This window comes from Odontesthes bonariensis, chromosome 1 (assembly GCF_027942865.1).
Source record: "Odontesthes bonariensis isolate fOdoBon6 chromosome 1, fOdoBon6.hap1, whole genome shotgun sequence".
NCBI classification, from domain to species: Eukaryota; Metazoa; Chordata; class Actinopteri; order Atheriniformes; family Atherinopsidae; genus Odontesthes; species Odontesthes bonariensis.
In genome coordinates, this window is record NC_134506.1 from 14,075,482 (window position 1) to 14,100,740 (window position 25,259).

Consider the following 25,259-nt stretch of genomic DNA (forward strand, 5'->3'; position numbering starts at 1 on the left):
AAACCTGAACCCCTGACCTCTTCAATGAAGGAATCCAGTGGCTCTGTTCTGCTGTGGAGGACGTTTTGCTGGCATTTTTTGGACCGATTTGTCACCTTAGAAACAGTCACTATTGTCATGTCTGCGTCCCTGTGTGTTCTGTTTCCTGTTTTATTGTGGCATCTCATTCTGTTTTCCTCTTCTCTGTCTCCGTCAGTTTTCTCACTCTGATTAATGCTCATTTATCTCACCTGTGTCCCATTGTCGTATCTGTGTTCAGTATATATTCTCCCGGTTTTCATCCATTCTTTGCCAGATTGTCCCCTTTGCTCCCTATCTGTCCAGTACTCTCCCAGCCTCGGTTTTTTCCTCGTGCTACGTTTTCCTTGTGCTGTGTACTTTGTTTGCTTGAAACTGTTACAACTATAAGTCAATACTAAGTTGTTTTGAGCTATCTTCTATGTCCTAATGTAACTTTTCTTGCCTGATGGAATGAGCTGTCCCTTCCAGGAGCACAATAATCTCTTCCAAAAGGCATAAGTGGTCACTTAATAGTTAGATCAGTATGAAATGTATATGAATCACAGCCATATCTCTGCCAGTCTCAGCCAATCTGTCTTCTCTGAGAGGAATAAAGCATCATATGACTTTTTAAAATGTGATAAGAAAACCATTCATGAATCCTATTAATAAAGAGAGATGCTTAATTATAACCCTGTAATAGTAGTCAAACAATCACTCAAGACCACCACAGAAACCTCAATTAAATACAAATACTTTATTGACAAAGTGTGTGTGGCATACGTTTTGATGGATTTGCTAAATTATGAGAACATAAACCAAGTTTGTCTTAATTTTACAGTTTATGTTTGCAAAAAGACAAAATGAAATTCTGTAATGCATATATAGAATCAAAGTGCATATTCTTGTTCCTTTTTTATTTTGTCCATATACACATTACACTATACATAAATAATTGCATCGTAAAAATGACTCAAGTATTTACATGTATAATATATTTTATATAATATATAAATTTTATATTAAATCTAGGTAGATTACAATTAGGGTACTGAGTTGGGACACCTCCTGTGATGAGTCTGTGAGAGCCTCTGTGCTATCTGTGGTTATTGAGAAGCACCTCCAGCCAGCAAGGACAGGAGGTGATGAACTGTCTTGAGTAGCAGGGGCCCCATCCTTTAGCAAAACTGATGCGGACACTATGGGGGTCCCAGGGCCCCTCCTGGGTCTCAGGCTTCACGCCGTGCTCCGTCATCCAGCTGGAACACTCATAATCAAACACCTTGAGGGAGAAGCCCGGCATCACCCTCTCCACACTCAGCCCTCGAGCACTGGGTGGGTCCAGAGTGGGTGAGTGGACAAACACGGGGTGCTGACTCCGATTGTACACCCACACTCCGTCCGGCTCACGGCTCAGTGCGATGCCGAAACCGATTTTACTGCGAATCTGTTGCACACTGCTGCTTGCGTTCCCTCCACCACCGTGGCTGTGATGTCCGTGAAGGCCCGATGTGCCGTGGCTGCCTGGGTCATCCCGGCGGCTGTGGTAGGCGTTGGCGTGGAGCTGGCCGAGGCAGAGGCCGGTGCCCTGAGGTAGGTCATAGAAGATGCTGAGCGAGGGATCGTAGGCTGGATAAAGGCGACCCACACGGGTGCGCTGCTCCCAGTAGGCAACACTGCACCAGTGAGAGCGATGTCCGCCGGAGGTCGAGGAGCCGAGGGAGGTACCAGTGTCTGACAAGGAAGAAGAGAGGTGGAAGAATTAATGTTTGCATCATTTACTGTGCACATCTGCTCATCTTGTTATCTTACCAAAGTCAGCAGAAAGCTGCCTAACACGAGAGAGTCATCAGCTGATCTGGTTCACCAGAGTTTTTCAGGCTTCTAGAGCTTAGATTCTTCTTCCCTGGTCTGTTTGTGTTCATTTGTTTCAATAAATTACTTTCAAGAATAACCTTCGCATGGACTCCCCTCGCGTCTACTCAAAACAAAACAAGCAAAATTCCATCCCTTCCCTTCGTCCTACCACTCTGCCCCACCCTTTCATTTAGTATATTTCCATTTATGCTTGGGTGTCCCATTTCTTTTGGGTATCAAGGGTTACTGATCATCGAGACCTTCAAATGTGGGGGAGTGGGATTGGACGTTGTGAGACCACCCAGTTTCACATGCATTCCTGACAACAATAAAATATTTCAGCTCAAAACAGCAGAAAGTGGCAGAATGATTTCATTATAAATGTCGTTCATCCCACAGGTCAAACAAACAAAAACATCCCACAGCTTCATGTGCAAAGTTCAGACCAACCGTTTTACCCACAGACCTCATAATTCTTCATTTAGAAAAGTTTACTTTCTCCATTCTTTTTGCAATTCCCCTTAAGATTGTTTTTTTTATTTTCTAGAAAAAAATATATAAAAAGTCCTTGTGTCTCAATACATGCATGGAAAAATAAAAAATGACCTGGAAAGTCACACTCTCTCATAGGTGCCCAAATAGGTGGTGATCTAATGGCTGCTGAGACTACTGTTTATGGTAATAAAGCAATATACAAATACAAACCTATGCTGCAGTGCTTATCTTTACATATTATCACGTAAAAAATAAACAAATGACATGATTAAATGTCTACCACATAAACTATAAAAATGGATGGATGCAGCATCTGGGTATGAAAAATGAGGGCCAATGAGGAAGTGTCTTTAGCCTGTATTCTTACTAATGACCAACAGAGGGAGACAAAAGAAAAAAGTAGGATATAAGAAAATGACCCTACTTTTTGCATAATTTATTAATTCAGCAAACATTTTCTTAATAGGTTTATAGTCTCAGTTGTTAGTTCTCTGTCTTATTAGGTTTTCAAATCACAGTTTCATTAAAGTGATAGTTCGGAGTAGATTCACCCTAGGGTCATTTGAACCGTGATATCCAGCCACGTAGCCCACCCGAAGTTTTTTCGATCTTGGCTGAACATCAGCTGAGTTACTGAGTTATCCCGAATAGCTTAGTACAAGCGCTAATGGAACCTGGCAGTATCTCCATAATTACCACACTAAAATCACATGCCATGACACCAAACTTCTACAGTTGTACAAATATGGTCTGTACTCACAAAACGATGCATTTGGAAGTTTGTACATAGTCCAGGAGTTTATTATTATCGACACAAGCCCAATAGCTTCTCTGCTGCTAAAGCTGCGTCGACGTCACTTCCTTGATCTGGGAGCTTCAAAGTAAGATGAGGGTTGATCTACTACTGTAGACAACAAAGTATATGCTATATTCTACATGATTTTTTATGAATTTTTATGTTGTAGAGTTGTGAATTTATTTTATCAATGGAGAAATTGAGCAGCCTTGCTTTGTTGATACTTTGGAGATACTGCCAGGTTCCATTAGCGCTTGTACTAAGCTATTCGGGATAACTCAGTAACTCAGCTGATGTTCAGCCAAGATCGAAAAAACTTCGGGTGGGCTACTTGGCTGGATATCACGGTTCAAATGACCCTAGGGTGAATCTACTCCGAACTATCACTTTAAGAGGAAAATGAAGTGAGTTGTAGGGACGGGGCTAACTTGTGATAAACAAGTTGCTAATGTTTGGGCGAGCAAAGTTTTAGCAGGTTCTCATATAAATCCTCTCACCGTTTGTAATGTAAAGTTAAACTAAAAACAAAAAAACAAGCAAACAAAAAACAAGATGGCAACAGCAAAAATACCCAAATCAAAGTTTCAAAACAGCCCTGCACGTGTCAGGGAGAGACGTCACCATGGTTATGTCCATGTTGTATAGAGAGTCATTACTTGTTCTATGAGGCCAAAAAAAGGGAAAAAAGGAATTACTGAGGCGAGATAGCAGTTGGCCAATATTTCTGTCTTAGAGCTCTTATACACCAAACATGCTTTGTGTTTCTGAGTAATGTGATACAGAGCTGCTCTCTTCTGAGTCATGATTATAAGTTAGACTCCAGTTTCTTCACTCAACACGGCCATTTTGTTGAGAAATAAAGATGGCAAGTGAGAAGAGATTGTGTGTGACATGTCAAATTCTTCTCGTGCTCTCATTAGCTATGCCTAACAGCCAATCATTGTGAGTCCTATCCTTGGCAGCCGCAAAGGCCAGTTCTACAAGAGATGGGGTGAACCCACCAAGAACTCAAAGGGAGACAGAAGTCCGCTGATGCTCTAGATGTGCCTTAGTGACAACTGTTGGCATGTCGCTCTGCTCTAAAATAATCCTGATTCTCATAAGCGCAGTAGTATAAACCCAGCAGAGCTCTGAGATCTACTGACTCAGGTCAGATAGTGGAGCCCAGAGTTCAAACTAGACATGGTGAAGCAGCTTTTAGCTGTTATGCTGCACACAACTGGAACAAACTACCAGCAGACCTGAAATCAGCCCCAACTGTAAGCACTTTTAAATCCAGGTTAAAAACATTTCTCTTTCGGTGTGCTTATGGTTGAGTTTATATTTTTCTTTTTCCCCTCTTCTTTGATTGCTTTAATTTTTATTCTATTTTTTTTTCTCTTTAAATTGCTTGTTTTTATGCTGCTTTATGCTGTTCTTTTAAATGCCTTGTCTTTATGTAAAGCACATTGAGTTGCCTGTGGTATGAAATGCGCTATATAAATAAAGATGCCTTGCCTTGCCTTGCCTATCATCTGACCAAATCCCCATTAGAAGAAACTTAAATGCAACATCTGTTCAGGGAGTTTGGCTACACTTACATGTATGCTAATCATCCACCGAGAAAGTTAGAAGCAGCAGAATGTCTTGAACGTTTTCTCACACAGTATCAAAGTCCACAAAATCAAATTGTTGGATGTATTTTGGCAAGTAATTTGCTCCTGTGCATGTCCACTGCGACATGGACGGTGGTCCAGTTGAATAGCCAAGTCAAATTCCAACTGTAGCTCAACTCAGCTGAGCACATTACGTTACTGATCGTCACATGGCTCGACAAACAAAGAATGGTCTGAAAGAGATCAAGTACCCAGATTGGACTAAATATAAGTAAAAAAAAAAACTATGAACTACCTTCAGAAAGCCTGGAGAATTATTTCTAAATACCACTTTAAAAGATTAAAAGAAAGTCTGACTCCATGGAAGCAAAATGTAAGAAGTGAGGGGTGGCTGATGACTGTTTTTTTCTTTTCTTTTTTCAACAGTACTGTACCTGATTGGTACTTACTCAATATTATATGATAGACTTAATTTTCACCATTCGATAATCCCGTTATATTATGAATGGAACCACTTGTTGTAACTTTGTTTGGCATTTAGTCAAGCTTTTCCCTTTAATTTGTCACCCATCTGTCATATTTGGAAAAGGACACTAAAACTGTCAACGCTGATCACCCGACTTCCTCAACTGACATTGCTCAGCGTCACCCTCTGTAACTCTCCTTCAGGTCCGGAGTTAAAGAGGAGGTTTAGTGCAAAAGAGAGGGGAGTTGGGGGTTGAAAGCATTCAGCTCTCTGTCAACCTAGCACAAGCCCATGAACCCCTGACCCCCCGGCCCTCATGCTATCAGCTCACATTAACTCCCACACAGAGTGATGCCATTATTTTGCTCCAGAGACACTATTGACACAGAGGATTTAAAGACCCATGTGCTTGTGGCCCCATTCCTTTCATATTCCAGCAAACACCCCCTCTTCATCCACCAGGGGCCAGAATGGTGGCAGCCCTTCACCCATTAACAAGCTGCATTTTGGGTGAAACCAGGACCTAGATTAGGTTAGGTGTGCTGTATTTGCACAGCCGCCATTTTCATTTCAGGGGGACAGAAATACGTAGGGGTTGTTGGTACAAGCAGGAGGAGATGAGTGTTTGTGCACACACATACTCGCACACACACACAATAAAAGATAAGATGGGGACTCATACATGCACATGCACTCACACAAATTGAGCCTTCTGATCCAAACAGTGCGGCTATAACACACACACATGCTCTCGCACACAAAATTGCGCTTCTCATCTGAGGCCCACATGTGTCATTAGTGAATTCCAGGCTGGCTACTCCTGCGGTCTGGAGTTTTTACAGCTCTCCAAAAAGAGAGCAGGCTGCTCAGCTAGCACGATCTTTCTATCTCTCTCTCTCTCACACACACACACACACGCACACACACACACACACACACACACACACACACACACACACACACACACACACACACACACACACACACACACACACACACTCACACACTTTTACAAGCTGTGCTCTTCCCTGTAATAAGGCAACACAAACTCGTCTGGGGGAACACAGGGAGACTTTATGAGCTCATGATCAAATTAATTCCCAAAGAAAACATGAAACAAACTGGGACTTTTTGGTTTTTTTTAAAACATATAGCACACTTTAATTTCTGTTATGGTGTGTAATGAATGATTTTGATAAATTTGTAGCTCTTAAGCTCATTTCATAGCACACACAGCATATTGTAAATAGAACAGCGTCTACAGAAAATCAAAAAATAGAAAACTCTAGCTCTGCTCAGGCTTAAACGTTGGAATAATCAATATCTATGATTATCTTATTTTAAAATCTTTATAGCCGGTCTTAACACATTTAATTTCTTATGCTAAACGTTTTCAGTGCTTCATAGTTTTCAGTTACGTTTGTGCGGAGTGATTTGGGTTTAAAGTGTCTCTGTCCACTTATTTTATCTCCATATTTTACTGTAAAAAAAAGAGCGATGATAAATACATTTCACGCTGCTGTCTCCGAGCTGATTTTTAGCCCCCCAAGGATGCAATGATAAAACACTAAATCACTGTTTTAATCAGTGTTTGACAGTCTGAGGGGAACAGCGAGACATGTTTAATGTCTCTGACACAGCCCTTAGTGTCATCATGTTCAGCCTGGCTATCATCCAAGCAAAGGTATAACAAGCTCGTGTGAGAACAACTGGGGAGGGAGGAAGAGGGAGGAGGCGGGAAGAGCAGAAGGAGGGAGGGCAACAACCGACTTCTTCAATGGAATTTTTAAAGAGGGGTTCAAACTCGAGGTTATCAGCGTGTTTATGTTCGAGCGGAGGAAGTCGAAACACTGTGCGTGCCTATGATGTGAATGTGCATGCCTGCATCTGTATGAGAGGGCTGGCAGCAATTACAGCGTCCTGCAAGCATTTAAGCCAACCGCCATTTAACAGCTCTGTTTACCAATTAGATAAGTAGCCTTTGTTATTTCATTTCAAAATCACTGTCTCTTAGTGCCAATCTCATTGAAACGTCCACTAAACTTCACAGCTGTTTTAAGAGAAGGCCTAAACAAAGGTGGCGAGATGAATGGTGTGTCCATGAATAAAAAAAACTGATGACAAGCTGTAATGTCATTAGAATCTGCCACTTGAATTTATAGGGTAGTTTTTCTAAATGAAGAAAACAATGGTGATCAAAGTTCAGGATTCAGACATTGTTTCCTGCTGGCTCCCTGACAGTTATATCTGGACTTCAGACGATGACAACAACAATCATCTTTCCTCCTTCAGTTTCCTCAAACTTCTCTTCTTTTCTAGTCTTGTCACAGCTGAACAGATAACAAAGGAATACCGGTAGATATTTTACATATTGAATAAAATGCAATAACATCTAACTTCTCTTATATCTCTTTTGTTTAATCTGTACTGAATTTCACATGCAAAAAGAACAACTTGCAGTTTTAAGGCAGGTTATTTGTCATTTCTTTATTAAACACTTCCAAAGTCACAAGAGAGCTGGTGGCATCAGACTTTCATGCACTGGGCACCTTTTAGCTATTTTGTTTCTATGTGTAAGTTTGATGTTATGAGAGGGTGTATTTTAAACTAAAACATTATAATCTTTTCACCCAGTCCCAGTAGTTTTTGTGTCTAATCCTCTCAAGTTTTATGATGAAACCACGCTAAAAAGTGAGAGTGAAGAGGGAAATTCAGTGGGACTCACTAGAGACACAAACTGTGGTCTACAATCCAAAAATTAGTGAAAATTCAGAATCTCTTCTAGGACGGAAGACCTGTGATTCATTCCACCTACAACCCCTTCTACCTCCTAAAGTAGAATGTATACAGCTCAGTCTCAACAGAAGTTGCACAATCCAGGCTTAAAAATTTTTTTTTGGTGGGCAATAGTTTTGTGTAGGGCGGTGTCACTTGACTGGAACTGGAACTGGTAATAATGAGTATAACACTATAACACTAACAATATAACAAATACATATATATACATATATATATATATATATAATTTTTTAATCTTAACCATTTTCTTTTAACATTTAAACCTAATCATACACATTAATCTAAGCATAACCATGTACTTTCAGCTCCTTACAGTTACCATTAGTAGGTGGGAATAGTAGAGTAGTAAGTAATTACAGATGGACAGCAGAGGTAGAAAAGTGAAATGACTGCGGAAAAGATTGTGCAGGGCAGGATTTTAACCAGCAATCTCACACTTGAAGGGCAGAGGTTTAACACCACCCACCAATCCCAAATCCAATAGTTGTTTCCTAGTCAAAAGAGCCAACTGACATCTTTATTTTGTGAGCGCCAATGTCGTCATGCTGCCACAGGAGTGGAAATGTCATCAGTATTGCGACGGGTGTTGTATTACAGCAAAGAACTATGGAACGAAAATGCAGCTATTGTACAACTTTAGAGACTTTACTTTTAAGTATAAGTATATTTCAATGGACCAACATACGTATTTTACGCTCTGTCATACAACTGCATCGCTTTATAACATAAGGCTGCATTTGCTCCTTTTTTTGAGTACCACACCAAAGGACAACTTGATCGTATCCCAGACCCCGTATCATTTGATGCCTTAAGAATAAGAACAGGTTGGCTGGCCTTGGCTGGTGATAATTTCCTGTTGTCTCCTTTTTGGAAATCAGAAATCTACAGGATACAACATGTTAATTCGTGTTTTGAAGGTGATAGTAGGACGATAATTACCTTTGGAAATACACAGGCTAGCTGTTTTCCCCGTACTTCTAGTCATGATGCTAAGCGAACAGACTGTAGATTTAGACATAATAAACAATCATGAAAGTTGTCTTTATCTTCCTCTAATTCTCAACTTAAATAAACCAAATAATAATATAAAAATGTGTGCCTTAATGTTAAACCATTCCTTTTAACCCTGCGCTTTTCCTCTCCCGCCACCCTGAGCAGTAGTGGTTTCTTCCTGCTAACCTTAACCTGCACAGAAAGGAATGAAACAGGGGAGGGAAAGAGTGGAAGTAGAGGAGCAGGGAAAAAGAGGCAGAGAGAACTTGCCAAGCATAACCAGCATCCACGGAAAAAATGAAGAGAAAGAAAGAGACTGTGAGAAAAAGAGGGAGGGAGGGAGACCCTCGTCTTTCATCCAGTGCCAAGGATTAGATTCCCCTCCAGTTATTAGACTCTTCCACTGTGCTGAAAGAAGTGGGTGGGTTGGGGAGAGGGAAGAGGAGGGGAAGGAGGTGTGAGGGGTACGGGAGGGACGAGAGGGGAGGATAGAATTTAGCCACTGACTACTGTTGGTCGCATCTAAGATGCTTTGTTATGGTTCCACTTCCTCCTGTTTCCTGCCAAAACCCCCCAAAAGTAGAAATAAAATCAATTAAGGGGAAAAAAACAAACACCCCTCCCTGCCTACAAATGGTAGATTCTATGTTGTTTGAGACAACTATCATTACAGGGCAACTTCAATCCAGCAAGCCACATTTAAGCTGGCGTCTCGACTATCTCTGCCATCAGCGAGCTGCCTTATCGCCAGACAAGGCCTTTACAGTCGAACACAACTGGGGCTCTCGCTCACAAACACATACTTGCACACACACATTTCCTTCGCCCTGTTTTTCCATTGTAAACTTGATCAAGTGATGAAACAGAATGCACATAGTAATGTTTTTCATTCAGTAACACAAGATGTGTACTGCCATCCGGACGTGTTCCTTGAACCCAGAGGGCCTTTGAGTTACAGGAAAGTTAGTGCATGTCCCTGTAAAATTCCGGGGAAGATCTTGGAGGCAGAAAGCTCCTCCAAAAGGAAGAGAGAAAGTAACTAGTTTCCTGCATTTCCGCTGCTACATCAAAGCGCCAAACAACTCAGGCCAAGGAAATACCTCAGGTTTTGAATATATCCCTACATCTCCAACAACTCAGCTGTCATGTCTAATGTCATCCATTAGCTGTCATACCAAGTTCTTGTTGTCATTGTAGCCGTAAAACGGGCAAGTTCAAAATGTGGTGATCATTTTGGAGGAAATTCTCCAATTTGCTGCCATTTGGTCCACACAGATATTGACAAAGACAGCAGCTCCCTCTTAGCCCATATGGTGTCTGTGAAGCTCCTCTCCATGCAGCTCTGCATGTACCTGGAGCGATATCCAGGACAGCTGCATGAATTATGACATCTAAACAGTTATACAAATCAGCCTGGATTAAGACATTTAACTCTTTCATGAAGATATTGCAGCTTTACAAATAAATGATTGCTGAGATTGCTCGAATTACTGAAACAAAGGATGATTTGAATCTGAATAGAGGGACAGGAGCAAACTCAAAGTAGCAGAGCTCTCTGGTTGACAAGTCTCCCCTCCCAACACATTCCTGGACAGGCCCTCTTCCTCAACACTTCCTCCCCCCCGCTCAGCCAGTCACAGGGGTCAAGTTGACAAGTCTCTCATTGATCCTCACGTGGCCTTCACTCCTCACAACATAATTACGCTCATTTATTGGTGGAATAGATCCATTTGTTCCACTATGAATAAGGAATTATGAAATTCCTCCTCAAACTTTATTTGGATGAATTATCTGAATGTGAAACTGCTGTGAAGAGGCGCTGCACAATGCACAACCAAGACTCTTGACTCACACAGTCAAGGGGGGACAAAAAAATAGAACTTTTGACAAACCTTAATATGAAAATAGAGCAGAACAAACTAACATATTTCAACCTCATTGAGATGACATTTTTCAACAGTCAGAGGATTAAACACTGTCAGTGCGGTTTTCAGTGGGTGAAAGCTTTGCACAGACGCAACCATTTGTTCTCACTGACAGTAGGCAGCTACATGTCCTGGAAACGAATAAAATGTTAATTAAACAAAGTATTTGTTTGAGCTCTACGGTGCATTCAGAGCTTACAGCACAGGCGACAGTTTGTTGCATTTCATAGTCAGAGCCTGCCGACATCTGCAAAGAATCTTTAGGTTCAGCAGCATGGCAGGGTTCCATTAAAAGCCAAATTGCGAGTTGGCAAAAACTCTGAGGGAACAACGGAAAGCCACAGCCAGTCCTGTAATTTAAACCTTATTTTAAATTGTGATTGCCTGACAACATAGACTGAAAGAGGAGGAGGAGGAATACAAGTTACAAAGACATAAAGAGGGAGAGCAAAAGATTGTGGGCAACCAAATACATAGGTGAATATTCTGTATAATGTAAAGAACATTCTGATGAGTAGTACTCTAATGACGACTACGTAAAACAGCAGAAAAACTGGGTTAAAATCAGAGAGAATGACACTCTTAACAGCTTAATCTGCGCCTGTGGACCTCTGCTAGCCTCAAGTATTTAACTCAGAAGAATCCAAGAACCAGCTTTCTGCATTATAATTGATGTTTAAGCCTTAAAGACTTAGAAGACTCCATCAGTTCACATTTAACAGATTTTTGATTAAATACAAAAGACAAACTTTTAAATAATGGCTTCAAATGTCTTCACTCAGACCTGTTAAAAAAACTGACAACACCACAAGAGATTAACGCTCCTTTATTCCAAAACCCTTTTTCAGACATGAACGCCTTTTCATTAATCTAACAACATATCAGTCTTTGGCTTCATGTCTGAAAAGAGCACCCTAATCATTTCTCTTAACAAGTTGTGATGGCACTCAAACTACATCGAACCCAGTAATGTTTTTGTTGTTTTCATTGTTTTCAATGCATACAGTAGTGAAAGGTCCTCAGTTGGCATATTATCTGCTCTTAGAGAAACAAACAGTGACTTTCAGACTTCGCTGCATCACTTTCCTACCACAGTTTTACTTTCCATTATTAGGTGCTGCTTTAAGGTATTTAACAGTCCCTGAGCCAAACAATATGGGAAAAAAACTATGGTTATTGTTATAATATGTGTTTTTAGTTTTATTTATAGTGATGCCTCTCTGCTCTGTCTCACAGCAAAACGTGAAACAGTCATGTAACAGAGACTTTTGTCATCATGTTGATGAAAACATTTGCTTTACTTTTGTACTACCCAGCATTACTTTCAATATAATGTGTTAACATTAGCCCCTTTCACACTGAGGAATAACCCGCGTTTAATCCGCAAATTTAGCGTGTCCGCTGTTGCGTTCACACTGATGACCCGGGCTGGCGTGTCAACTCGACTCGCCTTTCGACCCGCGTCGGACCCTAGTCTTTTTGCCGAGCCGAGTTTGGTGTGAACGCAATTGACGCGGGTCGGACGTTGGCGTGGCGTGACGTGAGGAGTTTAAAAGACAGAATGGACAGCTGATTCAGAACAACAGCGACAGGTGAGGACAAGTTTCACTCTGTTTTACATCAAGTTCGAGACATTTTTGAAGATGGCCAACTGGGGAGACAAGGAGGTCCGCGAGCTCCTCAGCCTCCGAGCAGAGGACGTTATTTACCGCCACATGTCGGGACGGTGAAAGATGGACCTCTGCTGGAAGGGCTGGCGAGAAAGATGGGAGAGCGCGGTTTCCCACGCAGCAAGACGCAGGTGACCAACAAATTAAAAGCCATGAGGAACAAGTTCCATGCTGTTAATGACCATAACGGCATGAGTGGCAGAGGGCGATTGGACTGGCCATATTTTGACATGTGCCACGCCATCTGGGGAGGAAGCCACTCTCTATTTAACCCTACCTCCGACTCATGGCTTGTGCCTACGTCATTGTACACGCCCAGCATTTTATATGTTTCGTGTGACGCTCTGCCACTAGGCAACGCCCCCTGAACTCGGCTTCAGGCGACACGGGTCACCTAACACGCCAAGCTTTCACATTGCTCGACGCGGGTCGAAGGTGCAATTTAGACCCGCTAAGGTAGTGGGTCTCAGTGTGAAAGGGGCTAATGAGACATCTGACGTAATTTTGTGTGTTAACCTGAGAGTGCGGGACTCAGCCACCGGTACTCCAGGAAAAGGATATTTTGATGCGATACAATATTAGCCGTGTTGTTTTTCTAACCTGAACAGCCTCATTTTAAATAACTGACCATAACCATGTCGTTTTTAAAAACCTAATTCTATCCAGTGTGTAAAACTGTGAAGAAACATCAAGCGAAAGTAAAAAAAACTAACTAGAATTACTTGAAAGCACTAGTGATCAGGACAGGACTCAATCTTGGCTCTTGATCTTGGCAGCCTGATGCGTAGCGCCATATTCCAACCCCTCCCACCACCAAATACAATCATGAAATACAGAGACAATGTGTTACTCTTTGGAGTTACATTTTCATGGGCATTGTATGAACATAAAAAAAGTCTTATTTTGCTGTGAGACAAGATTAGACTTACACACAGTGGACAGCAGACTACAGAACAGACAGTAAACCCAGGTAAATTGAGTTAACAACACCTAATCTCGTTACTGAAAGTGCAATAAAATCTTTCCAAGTAAGAAACTAATATGGCACAACGTCACAATCCAGACGCGTGAAATCGCCTTTAAATGTCAGAACAGATCATTTTCTGGATGAAGGCGGGAGCATCCGCTGTGTCTGGGAGTGACAAGTTTTAACTTCTGTCATGTATTCAGAAACTTCTGATCACAATAAGGCGTTGCTCCTCCAGACAGCAGAGTAACAAAGATCAAAGTTTTCCATCCATAATTATGTCTTCACCCAGTGTGAGTCCTTTATTACAAAACCTGTTCAACAAGCTTGAACCTGAACAAGCTTAAAGCTTGAAAAAGGACATTTTAAACTGCTACCATCCACTGTCGGTATGTGACACACAGCCTCCGCATGCCTGTCAGGCTTATATTAATAGCGTTGTCATTGAAGATGAAGAAAATCTGAACTTGTGCATTATACGTCACACACGTACTGCGGAGCTTTCCATCACTGTCAGATTTGGGTGAATCAAGTCATGAGAAACTGACAGACAGAATGATGAAGCCAATAATCCAAACTATCACATCTGAAAAGAGCTAAAAATCGTTGCCACAAACATAAATCAATCTGTCTTAGAGCTGTGTTTAAGAAAATTGGGAGAAAAGGATCAGTGTCTCTTACTTTTTACACCAGAAAAAAAGGGTTAAAAAAAAACGTCACAAATGCAACTTTGGTGGAAAGGGCCCGATTAACAGTATAACTGAGACAAATGAGGAGAGATTTATTACAGATGGAGTTTTTCATCTAACATGTAGCTAAACATTACCAAGGAGTTTTGCTGTCCAAACCTGACCTAAATATTGATCATGGAAGTGAAACAGCACAAAGTAGTGGTCCCACATGGGACACAAACCTCTGTCTCTGGTGTGAATGCTTTGAGTTTGAGACATTTCCCCACAACCTTGACCCTAAATGCTAACTTTCTCAATGGTTTATACTACCTCATATTTACAGCCTGTCAAATATGCCAAAAAACTATATCTTTTCGCAGCAAAAGAATAGATGCAGGACTCAGACAGGTACTGGGAGAAAAGCTGCCATATCATTCAAATGTTCTTTTTCAAATTGGTTTGTATGGTTTAAAATGGCAACAAACCACAATATTTCTTTAAACCTTAATCCCTTGGGGTCAGTGCCTCAACACAACCATAAAAAGTTTGACCAAACTGAAATCCCTGTGAGAACATCGTGAATGCATTGTGTTTTGTAACCTGCCATCTTGAATTTATGTTGCAGGAAAACACCGTTTGCATGTGTTACATGCTGTGACCAGTTCCAGTGCATAAAAATACAACCCCTGATTCCAAAAAACGTTGGGATGTTGTGTAGAATGTTAATAAAAAGAAACTGGAACAATTTGCAAATCATATAAAATATTTATTAAAAATATGCAATCTGAGTTAATATTGAATTTGATGGCAGCAACAAAAGTTGGGGAGGAGGCAACATAATGGTAAAAAAGTAAGTGGCACTCAAAGGAAACAGCTGGACAAACATGTTGCAGCTGATTAGGTTAAATGGCAACAGGTCAGTAACATAATTGGGTATTTTAAAAAGGACCTCAAAGAGTCTTTCAGAAGTAAAGACGGGCAGAAGTTCAGCAATCTGCAGAAAAACTGTCTACAAATTGTGGAACAATTTAAGAATAATGTTGACAGCGTAAAACTGTGAAGACTGTATATTTCATCATCTACAGTACACAGCATTATCAAAAAGCTTCAGAGAATCTGGGCACATCTCTGTGTGCATGAAACACATCCAAAAACCAGGATACATGTGATAATCAGGCCCTCAGGCGGCACTGCATTAAAAACAGTCATAAATCACCGCATGGGCTCAGGAACACTTCCAGAAATCATTGTCTGTGAACACAGTTCACAAGATTCGGAAATACCACAAAAATCTTTGGGCTACAGCTCATTTAAAATGGACTGAAGCAAAGTGGAAAACTGTTCAGCAGTCAAATGAGTCCAAATTGTAAATATTTTTTGTAAATCATTAATGCTGCATCTTCTGAACTAAAGAGGAGGGGGATCATCCGTGTTGTTGTCAGCACTCAAAAGCATTCATTTCTGATGGTACAGGGGTGTATTTGCGCCTATGGAACTGGGACCCTGCACTTCTGGAAAGGCACCATCAGTGCTGTAAGGTGTACACAGGTACATATGCTCTGATCCAGCTCTTTCTAACACACCTTTTTCAGGTAAGGTCTTGCATATTTCAACAAGGCAATGTCTATTACAACAGCCTGTTTTCATAGTAGAAGATTCCAGGTGCTGGACTGTTCTGCCTGCAGTCTAGTCCATTCACCGATTGAAAACATTTGGGCATCAAAATAACAACAAAGAAGACCCAGATCTGCTGAGCAGCTACAATCCTAGTTCCTAGATGTTAACAGACTGTTGGTAAAAGAAGAGGGAATGCTACACACTGGGAACCCTGGCCCTGTCCCAACTTTTTTGAGACATGTTGCTACCGTCAAATTGAAGAGGAGCTTATATTTTTCATGGAAAATAGTAAAATGTCTCACTTCAAACATTTTATATGTTCTACTGTGAGTAAGATATTGGTCAATGAGAGTCAGTTTTTTTTTTATTAACAAATTATTGGAATTAGGGCGGTAGCTCCTGAGTGGCAAGAGTCCTTCTGATTCTGATATTCAGCTTAAAAACATCAACTAAACCAGAGCTGCAAAGGGACAGAAGATCTGACAATACAGATCTCAAAGTAAGTTGTGTGTTGCGTCCTAGGTTGCCCACCCTGCTTATAGTGAAAAAGAGCCATGATGGAAAATATTTGAGGAAATGGCAAATGTTTAATGGGCCAGCGCTTGATGTTGAATTCCATAGTCTAATGTGTCTCAGTCAGGCATAAGAGCAAGTGTTGTACACGTGCCAGCAAACAGGCTGGAGGTTCAGGTCACCGGGAGGACCTTTCCAGACTCAAACAAACATATTCTCACTGGACACAGCAAAATGTGAATTTATCTTCCATCTTTGCCCTAATTTTAAATCAGAAGTTGTCAATACACTTGATAACTACATTTGAACCTTTTTTTCTGAAAAGGTGTCTTGGTTAAAACTCGTGCTTCGATGAGCAAAACCTTTGCTTGAAAGCAGGGCCTCGGTAGATGATTTACAAAACCTTCAACTGCGTTCACCTGCACTGACCTGGAGAGCTTCACACTTACTGGACTAAACTCACTAACACAGCACGGTGCAGTCAAACTCTTACAACTGCCTCCTTCCAAACCTCCAAGAATGTCAGCTCAGTTCCATGTGTTTCTTAAGTATTAACAGCGATATGTTCAAACATGTATCCGATGTCACTCTCCCTAGCTAGACCCCCTTATCCCCCTCCCACTTCTTTCACTCAAAGACCCTTCTCCCCCTCACCTTCCCAATTTCCAAACATTCCTGGGCTGTGCCACATCAGTCAAAGGGCCAATTCATGAGGTTAATGCTGCAGCGAGTGCAGACAGGGCTTCGAGACAGGATGTTTGGCTGATACCTCACTCTGCTTAAGCAAACAAGCCCCCAAAATATGATTACTGAGGGCAGAGAAGGAGCAGTCCTTTTGTCTCATTTTAGTGCATCCAGGCCACACTAATGTCCACTAAGTATCATTGCTTTACTTGTTTCCACATGTTGAAAAGCCAGAGCCTAATGACGACAAGGTGAACAAATGTTTGACGCTTCCAACGGTTCCAGTTCATCACTAACTCTTTGGCCTTGTTCCTCAAGACTTTCGAACCCATTATAACAAAAATGATGCCATCTACAGTTAACAGATGGTGAGAAATATAATGTTAGCAGCAACATGCGGATGGGATACTCAAAACAAATGAGAAAACAAAAGTGGAATATGATGTGTGCTGCAAAGCTGAACGGGATAGATGGAGTATGGAAGATAGATGAATGAATGAAAGGCGTAGTGCCTGAATCAGCTTAGAAGATTTATTACTGCATGTATGGGCATTTGGACAAAAATAACTTCTAAAGTTAGTCCCATAGTTCCAACTATAAATCGTATCAACTCTGTCTCACATACTGATACTGGGTTAGGATCCCTTGGTGTCACTTTCTGAAGGAGAGGTGCGTGGGAGTTTCTGACATCGAGCAGCAAAGCTGCAGGTTAAAACCGATTTCATACCCCCTGCCTTGCTCTCACCTTGTAAATGTAAAGGAGAATCTTCTGTGGCCACAAAATTGTGAAAGGCCCTTTCTTGACCCAGTGTTTAGAGCCACGTTAAAAACATGGTGGTGCAACATCACAGACTACAAGTAAGATGATCTGTGTTGTCTGTTGATAGGAGTGGCTCATTAAAATCTCATCAAAACACAACAATTTGAACAATTTTCATTTAACTCTATTCTAATGAAGACATACCAACTGATATTGTGTTGCCGTCCTGCCAACAGATCCCCATAATTGTTACACACTAGATCTTTAATGCACAATGTACCCTTTTGTCAAAATTTTTCAAATTGCATGGAGCACACACTCTTGGAGGAAAGCTCTGTGCTCTATCCCTCCACCAACCCTCCAACCTCAGATTAGCGACTGTTTTGCAACAAGATGCAGGTGTAGATCACTACTTTTTATGTTAAAAAATCATTACAAAGTGCATCAAAATGTGACGACAAGGACTTCTGATCAATCAGCGCGTGAAAAGTCTGGTGTTATATATCGAGGTTTGCCCTAAAATTTCACCATATTTATCAGGCTCATTATTTTTGGTGCCAAGTTGCATGTTCTTTGAAACAGTAGTCAGAATGATGGTGAGAGCAACAAATTTCCGTAATATGTTTATCATCACCGAGGAGATACTAAATATAAATAGTGCAGACAGATTAAGTAATTAGAGAAAAGCAAAACACAAGCTTTTTAAAATACAATATCCAACATACCTGTAGCTTTAAGTTATAGATGTGCTGAGAAGGTAAAAAAAAAAGCAGAACTATTCATCCCACCCAACAAATCGCGTGATGGGTGAACGGGTATGTGTGCATGTGTGTGTTTTTGTTCTGATAGAGCCCCTATGTGTGCACTCTGAGACGATCTTATCACAGAGTCAGACAAAAATTCCTCCCTGTCTCTCTGCCTGTCACATGGACACACACAAACGCACTGACACACACACACACACACACACACGCTGACAATAAGCAGCTGAATGACACATTTTGTTGGAGTCACAGACGATCCAATGTCGATTTAAGCGCACTAAACTTCCAGAAGTCTTTCCCTTTGTCAAAGCAGGCCTATTTGCTGCAGTTTAAAGGGAACGCCAACTGATTGAATGATAAAAGAGGCCAGGGCAAAGGTATGTATGGACCACACCCTGATGTTTCTTCATTTTCTTTAAAGCTAAGCTACATGGCTGCTTTAAAGGAATAATAGAGGATGCTAAAGTGCTTCAGCACATGTTCAGTGCTTGTTTTTGTTCTAAAGAAAACATCACAGGCTCTAGATGATAAACCAGAGGATTACTTGCACAAAACAAAGATTCATTTAAACCAACATCAAGGCTTTGGGGGAAAAAAAGCTACGGTAAGTTCTTTGATACATGTTGGAGTAGGCTGCACGTTCAGCTTATTTCCTGTTATTCGCCCGGCTCTCGCTCCAAACAGGAGTCCTATAACCTGTCAAAGTTAACAACAAAAGCTACATGCAGATTTCTTGGCTGCCTCTGTTTATCCAAGTCTAGCTCCTACTTATGCTTTTGGCCTGAGCTCCGCTTCTCGGCTCCAGTGTTCTGGTGAGGGGGGCAGGGGATCAGAGACCACACACACACACCCAGACTCGAATACACACACCACATCTCGTAAGAAAACCAATGTATTTCCGCTCATTTCAACAGGCAGACAATAGAAGGCTCCCTTTCTTGCTTCTCGGCTTGGAGATGCCTCAAAATCACAACCTAGAACTTGAACAGACTGAATGATTTTTGGACGTGGCTTCCAGCTAGAACACTTTTTCTTCTAATTTTGTTGGTGTGTAGTAATGATTAAATTATCTTTATGAATGGGCCTGGCTTGTCGGAACTAAGGAGTTTACAACAGTCATGCCAGCAAGGAAATACATTATTTTGTTTATATATATATGTATATACATATATATATATGTATATATATAAATTAAATCATGAAAAAGTGCTTTTGAAGCATCTTCTTTATTCAGATTTTTGGTCATAATTTTTGAGAGTTGACACAATCATTGGGAACACCTCAATGAATAACTTTAACTTTAGACATCAACTTTACAGAAAAGGTCTGAAGTTCATTTCTGCAAACGACCAACCAAAAAATTCTCCATTCAAGGTGTACTGCTGACTCTTCAGACAGGTCCGAGATGCCGTGACTACACTGCACAGACTTTCTAGGTGCCCATTCACCTTTCAACGCCATCCACAAGTGAGCCCAGGGAGGCTTGATTGAGTGGGTTTGTGGGTTTCTTCTAACGCTACAAGGACTTCTCCACCCGACCCCAGCACGTAAACAAATAAAGCTCCAGTTTCATCATCTAGAGGGGGCTGTTTCCTGTCCCAACGCAGGCCTCAGCCCCCCTCTTTCCACATATACACATGCACACAAAACTCTAGATCGCCGCCTCGGCTCGGAGCGGCTTGGGTCCCCCGCCCCCAAAAGTGCCAGCCTCTTTCCACTGCTCAATTGCAGACAGGAATGAAGGGATTTGAGGGAAGAAAGAGGGAAAGAGGGGGATGGGTGGTTAGAGAGGCAAAGGGGATTGGGAGTATGCACGGGGATCTTATTGCAGCTTCGTCCCGGTGAAATATTTTGCTGTGGAGAAAGCGTAGACGAGGAAGGAGAGACAGAAAGGCTACACTGCTGCGGCATCCAAATAGTGAGACCCCAGACCCCCACCGAGCCCTCCATGCCTCTCACAATAGGAGCTTTATGTGTCAGAGTTTTTGGTTGTCTTAGCAGCCTTTGAAGATAGCAGGAAAGCACAACATGATAACACCAGTAAATAAAATTCACCCTCTTGTGTAAACACTCAGAGAGGATGCATGCATGTTATGTAAGTTTCGATTAATAAATGTGTGCGTCTGTGTCACGTAACTACAAAACTTTTTTTCCCCTCCACTTGCGCTTCCCAACTTATCTGTGGCAGAGGCTCCCTCTGCAGAGATGCAAACCAGCTTTGATAGGCGTACATTGCTGGAACAAAAACACCTGCACGTTCTCTGTGTCCAGGTACTGCAGCAGGAATAACAGAAGACACTCACCTGTGTAGTCTCTTGGCATGATGTGAGGCGGACTGGTGAGGAGGTGGGGCGCAGTTTCAGTGTAAGACAGAGCAGAGTCTGGTATTTAAAAAAGCATAAAATACAGTTGAGGAGTGAGAGCCAGATAATTCCCATGTTCTTAAAGCTGTTTATCAATAATAGGTGTCAGGGATTGATTAATCTTTCAGGTTATTCCAAATATTTTTCGAGTTTTGGACTGTTGATGTGACAAAAAAGTTTGTATACCTAAGGATTTTACAAAGAGCAATACAATGTCTCATTGATCAGTTAATCCACAAATACATCAGCCCTTTTGGGATTGTGCTATGAATGCCAGAGAGTCGAGTGCCTGTTTGCACAAACAGAGCCTCACTGGTTATAATAGATGTCACTTTCAACACGAGCAGCTTTGCGAAGATAATCCGAGTTTCCAGTCTAAAAATATGATGTGACGACACACACTGTGTCATTTACCGGTTTGTAATGTGGTAGCCTTTTTTTTTCAAACTCACCCAGTGGCTTGTGTTCATCTGAACAGGGCAGAGAGTATGGAGGAGGAGGCGATTCTGAAACAAAGACACGGCAAAGTTAATGGCTGTCAACTGAGAACAAACAACTGAGAGCATCATGAGAAATGTTTACAATTTGCAGGTTGGTTTTGTTGCTGTTTAATCTGTTGAGTCTGAAGCACGCAAGTGTCTGTCGAACATGCTCTTTCAACACACCAAAAGAGCCATTTCAGTGGGGATACGTCGACTGAGAAGAAAATAATATCCTACAAATGTCATTAAATCACAAATAACTTTGCTTCCTATGTCTTAAAGCAGAACATTATTTTTCTGCAATCATTCATCCGGGGGAACTCATCAGAAACACACATATCTTCCAAAGAGAGGAGCTCTAAACCCGCACAGTCCTTTCTAAACAAGGAGGCTTTAAAGCAAATGGCACCGAAATGGAATTGTAAAAGAAACCATTGGCTTCTATTTTATTTGTGTTTCACTTATTTGTCTTCATAAAAATATGTTTGAATTAACCATCCACATCCATCTGTCAAATACACCTTCATCAAATTGTATTAGATTCACCCTGGGCTTCACTTCCATAGATGTTTTCTTCTATCTTCTGTTTGTGTAACATCATCACCGGCACTTTCCATTAGATAAAATAAGACACGATTTAAGAATCACTTTTGTATGAAATCAACTCTAAAAGCTAAGCAATGCTGCTGCTGCTGGGATAGTCCCTTCAGTCAAAAGTGGACATGGCTTTGTGGCTGCGGCCCCTTTAAGAGCAGAGCCAGTAATTGCCGGAGTCCTCAGCCAGTCAGATACCCAGCGAGTCAGTCTGGCGCCAGCACTATGCAAACTGTATATTATCGGCACTCCTTCACCTAAATAACAAGAGGAGGACCTCCTTGTCAGAGGGAAAAGAACTGAAGTGCAACTTGAGAACGGCCTTCCTTTGGATGATGTGGGAAGCAGGAAAGTTTCGCGAAAAATTTAAATAAGTGTGTAATGTGTTTGGAGAGTGCCAAAGTCAAATCTGAGCAATGAAAAGTTTATAAAATTAGGACAGGTCGTAAAACATGAAAGGGGAGATTGTGCAGCACGTTCCGCTTGAAAATAACACATGTAAACCCTGGAATCGTTTTATAGCATCATCAGCAACAACTGGAGAAACAGAAAAAAAATGTAACTGGTGTTTTTTTTCGTGATTGACACTGTATTCGAAAAATAAGAACATTCTTCCTCAGCTGCAGGCCGCAGACAAGCAAACTTTATCTAGGGGAAATACCCATTTATTTCATGCTATGTTTGTACAATGAGCCATCAATCTTTAGGTGGCTTTAAGTATAATTAAATTCCAGACGCACTTTAATAAGATTCCCCCTTCTTGCAAGGCCCTCCACCTGGTGTTGGACCTGCAGGGCTATTCAAAGAAGTGACAGGGGCCCTCTTGGAGATATGTGATGCTTTTGTTTCAGTAACACTTATTTAGGTGGATATTTGCAGAGTAGAAAGTATTAAATGAATATATCAACTACAAAGTTATTTTTAAAACATTCGAGTCTTTGCAGGGTATCTTCTTGGTCCAGTCAGTGCCCTATGAATTAACCTCCAACCGCATCCCCGCCCCTTCAATCTTGATGTCCTTACCTGGCCCGCATAAGCGGCTGTAGTGATAGGGATTGCAGCACACCTTAGCACTGTCCACCACGCCGAAGCTCTGGCAGTGCCACAGCGACTTCAGTCGGGCTGAAAGCGGCAGGTCGCTCCAGCGAAACAGCTTACACAAAAGATACTGTGGAGAGATGTGATGAGCGCCGAGCCGCAGCTCAGTGCTCGGCACCATGACGCACTCGCCCGGTATCCCTCCTTTGGTCTCTACAGCCTTCACCAAGGCGTCCAGAGATCTCTCCTTGAGTCTTTTTAAAAAAACATGAGCGGTGCTTGCGAGTTCCTCCTCCAGAACCGTTCGTCTCGGTGCGCACTGACAAGGGTCACCTCCATCTTTTCTCTGGGCCCAGTAAGGACTCCGAGGTCTGAGATCCCATTCCCCAAACAAACAACACGTCACCGTCCTACTGTCGCCCTCCTGCTCCTGCGGGAAGCCACTGCGCTCTGGGACGCACATGGCACCCCGGTCATCGTCAGGCTGCTCCTCTTCCTCCCTCTCCGCGCTCTCCGCCAGGTCTCCAGCCTCCCCCGCGAGCCCCGGAGCCGGGTCAGTGTGTGTCACCGACCTCTGCTCATGCCTGTGGAGCTTTCCTGAGTGTCTGCCACACGGACCGTTCCGTCCTCCCTCACTTCGTCTGCTTCCATCCCGCCCGTCGCTCTCGGTGACCAGACGGCTTCTCCAGAGTCGCCGAACAAGACCTGAGCGTTTCGACTTGAACATACGACAACCTAGACAGTTTTATATGAGTCCTGTCGGTCCCGTCCCCCTCTCGGGGGATGCCACATCGATTTACACTTGTCGCCAAAGACCGGGAGTTTGTGCACGGTGCGCACAACATGCGCAGCCGGTGGTCACCGTTTTCTGTCTCTCCCGCAGCATCAGAAAGTAATGTTCAACCATACGTAGCGTTTAACATCACTGAACGTCTGAAGAGGGAGAAGGCTACACACAGTCACTGCCCAGTGACCTGCTGTTGCCAACTCAATTAAGCCACAACTTTTGCCAGCCCTCTCACAAAGCCTCCAACTCCCCAACACTCTGGAGATCCCGAACACAATTCACGAAACATAGTCAGACTGCCCAAGGACCAGGCTCAGTTTACATGAACGAAAAACATCAGAACCATGAACCCAAAGTTTTCCAGAGTTTCGCCTTGATCTCTGCGAACCCCTCGGTCCTTCATTCACCCCGAAATAAATCCTCCCAACCTTGAAATCCCGATCGTTTATGTAGCTGGGAGCAACAATTCCGCGCCGGTGACCCGGCATAAAACAGAGATGTTCGGGGACTGCGGTGACAAACTCCAGGACGGATTCCGTGCTGAGAAGTTGTTTTAAAGAGAGCTGGAATTACTCTACTCTCCACTCCCCTGCAAGACTTTTTTCGGACGCACTCACATGCACGCACACACAAACACACACGCTCAGGCACAAGCGCACGCGCTGCCGCGCACATACAGTCAAGCCAAAGAGGATAAAACCCGGATCCCACGACTGTTATTTTCAAAATAAGAAACAACCGTTAAACAGCCAATTTGAAGGATTAAATATATATTTTATGAACCAAATTTTCATCATATAGCAAATGAAACTGTAAAATAAAAAGCTGAAATAAAGGGTTTAGATCTAGGAAGACTAAAGTCGAGCCTTTCTTTTACACATCTAACATTTCCAATGAAGATTCTTGGAATACTTCGTTTTCATGCTATTTCTAGGAAATTAATTTAAATACATTTGAATAGTAAAACATGGTAAATCATTTAGATGTGTGTTTGGAGGCTGAGTCTTTTATGAATGTACGCATACAGAACCCACCTTGTGTAAGACTCAAAGATTCTTGGATCCATTAAAGAAATAGGAATGAAAATTTTACTTTCCAAGGTAATGATCTGATCAGCCCTCGATCGAGACATTGACATTGATATGTGTGCAACAAAAAGCCAATTTTCCCCGGACTGTCGTCTTGCTTTTATGTTGAAATCAAAATCACCCACTTCTCCGTGTCTCTCTGTCTACTTTGACAATTTCTCTCTCTCTCTCTTGCTCACACTGGGCCCCAGAGGAAAGCTCTGGAGCCATTGGTTGATTCCCGCCATCATGTGCCAGTCTAGACACTTTGGCGGCTGGGAGACGCACTGATTGTTGCGCAAACACGGTTTCAAGTTTCTTAACTCTTAAAGACGCAACATCCTGCTCTGCTGTGC

At 42.1% G+C, this 25,259-nt stretch overlaps 1 protein-coding gene across 1 annotated transcript; it reads right to left on the reverse strand.

Annotated features, from left to right (window-relative positions):
* Positions 1 to 737: 737 nt before the first annotated feature.
* On the reverse strand, positions 738 to 24,429 carry LOC142390275 (mothers against decapentaplegic homolog 6-like). Its single transcript, XM_075475702.1, has 4 exons — positions 23,035 to 24,429; positions 21,388 to 21,441; positions 20,876 to 20,953; positions 738 to 1,734 (listed from the first exon to the last, which is right to left on the reverse strand). The coding sequence occupies exons 1-4, from the start codon at positions 23,774 to 23,776 to the stop codon at positions 1,097 to 1,099; spliced, it is 1,512 nt and encodes a 503-aa protein (XP_075331817.1). The 5' UTR covers positions 23,777 to 24,429; the 3' UTR covers positions 738 to 1,096.
* Positions 24,430 to 25,259: the final 830 nt, after the last annotated feature.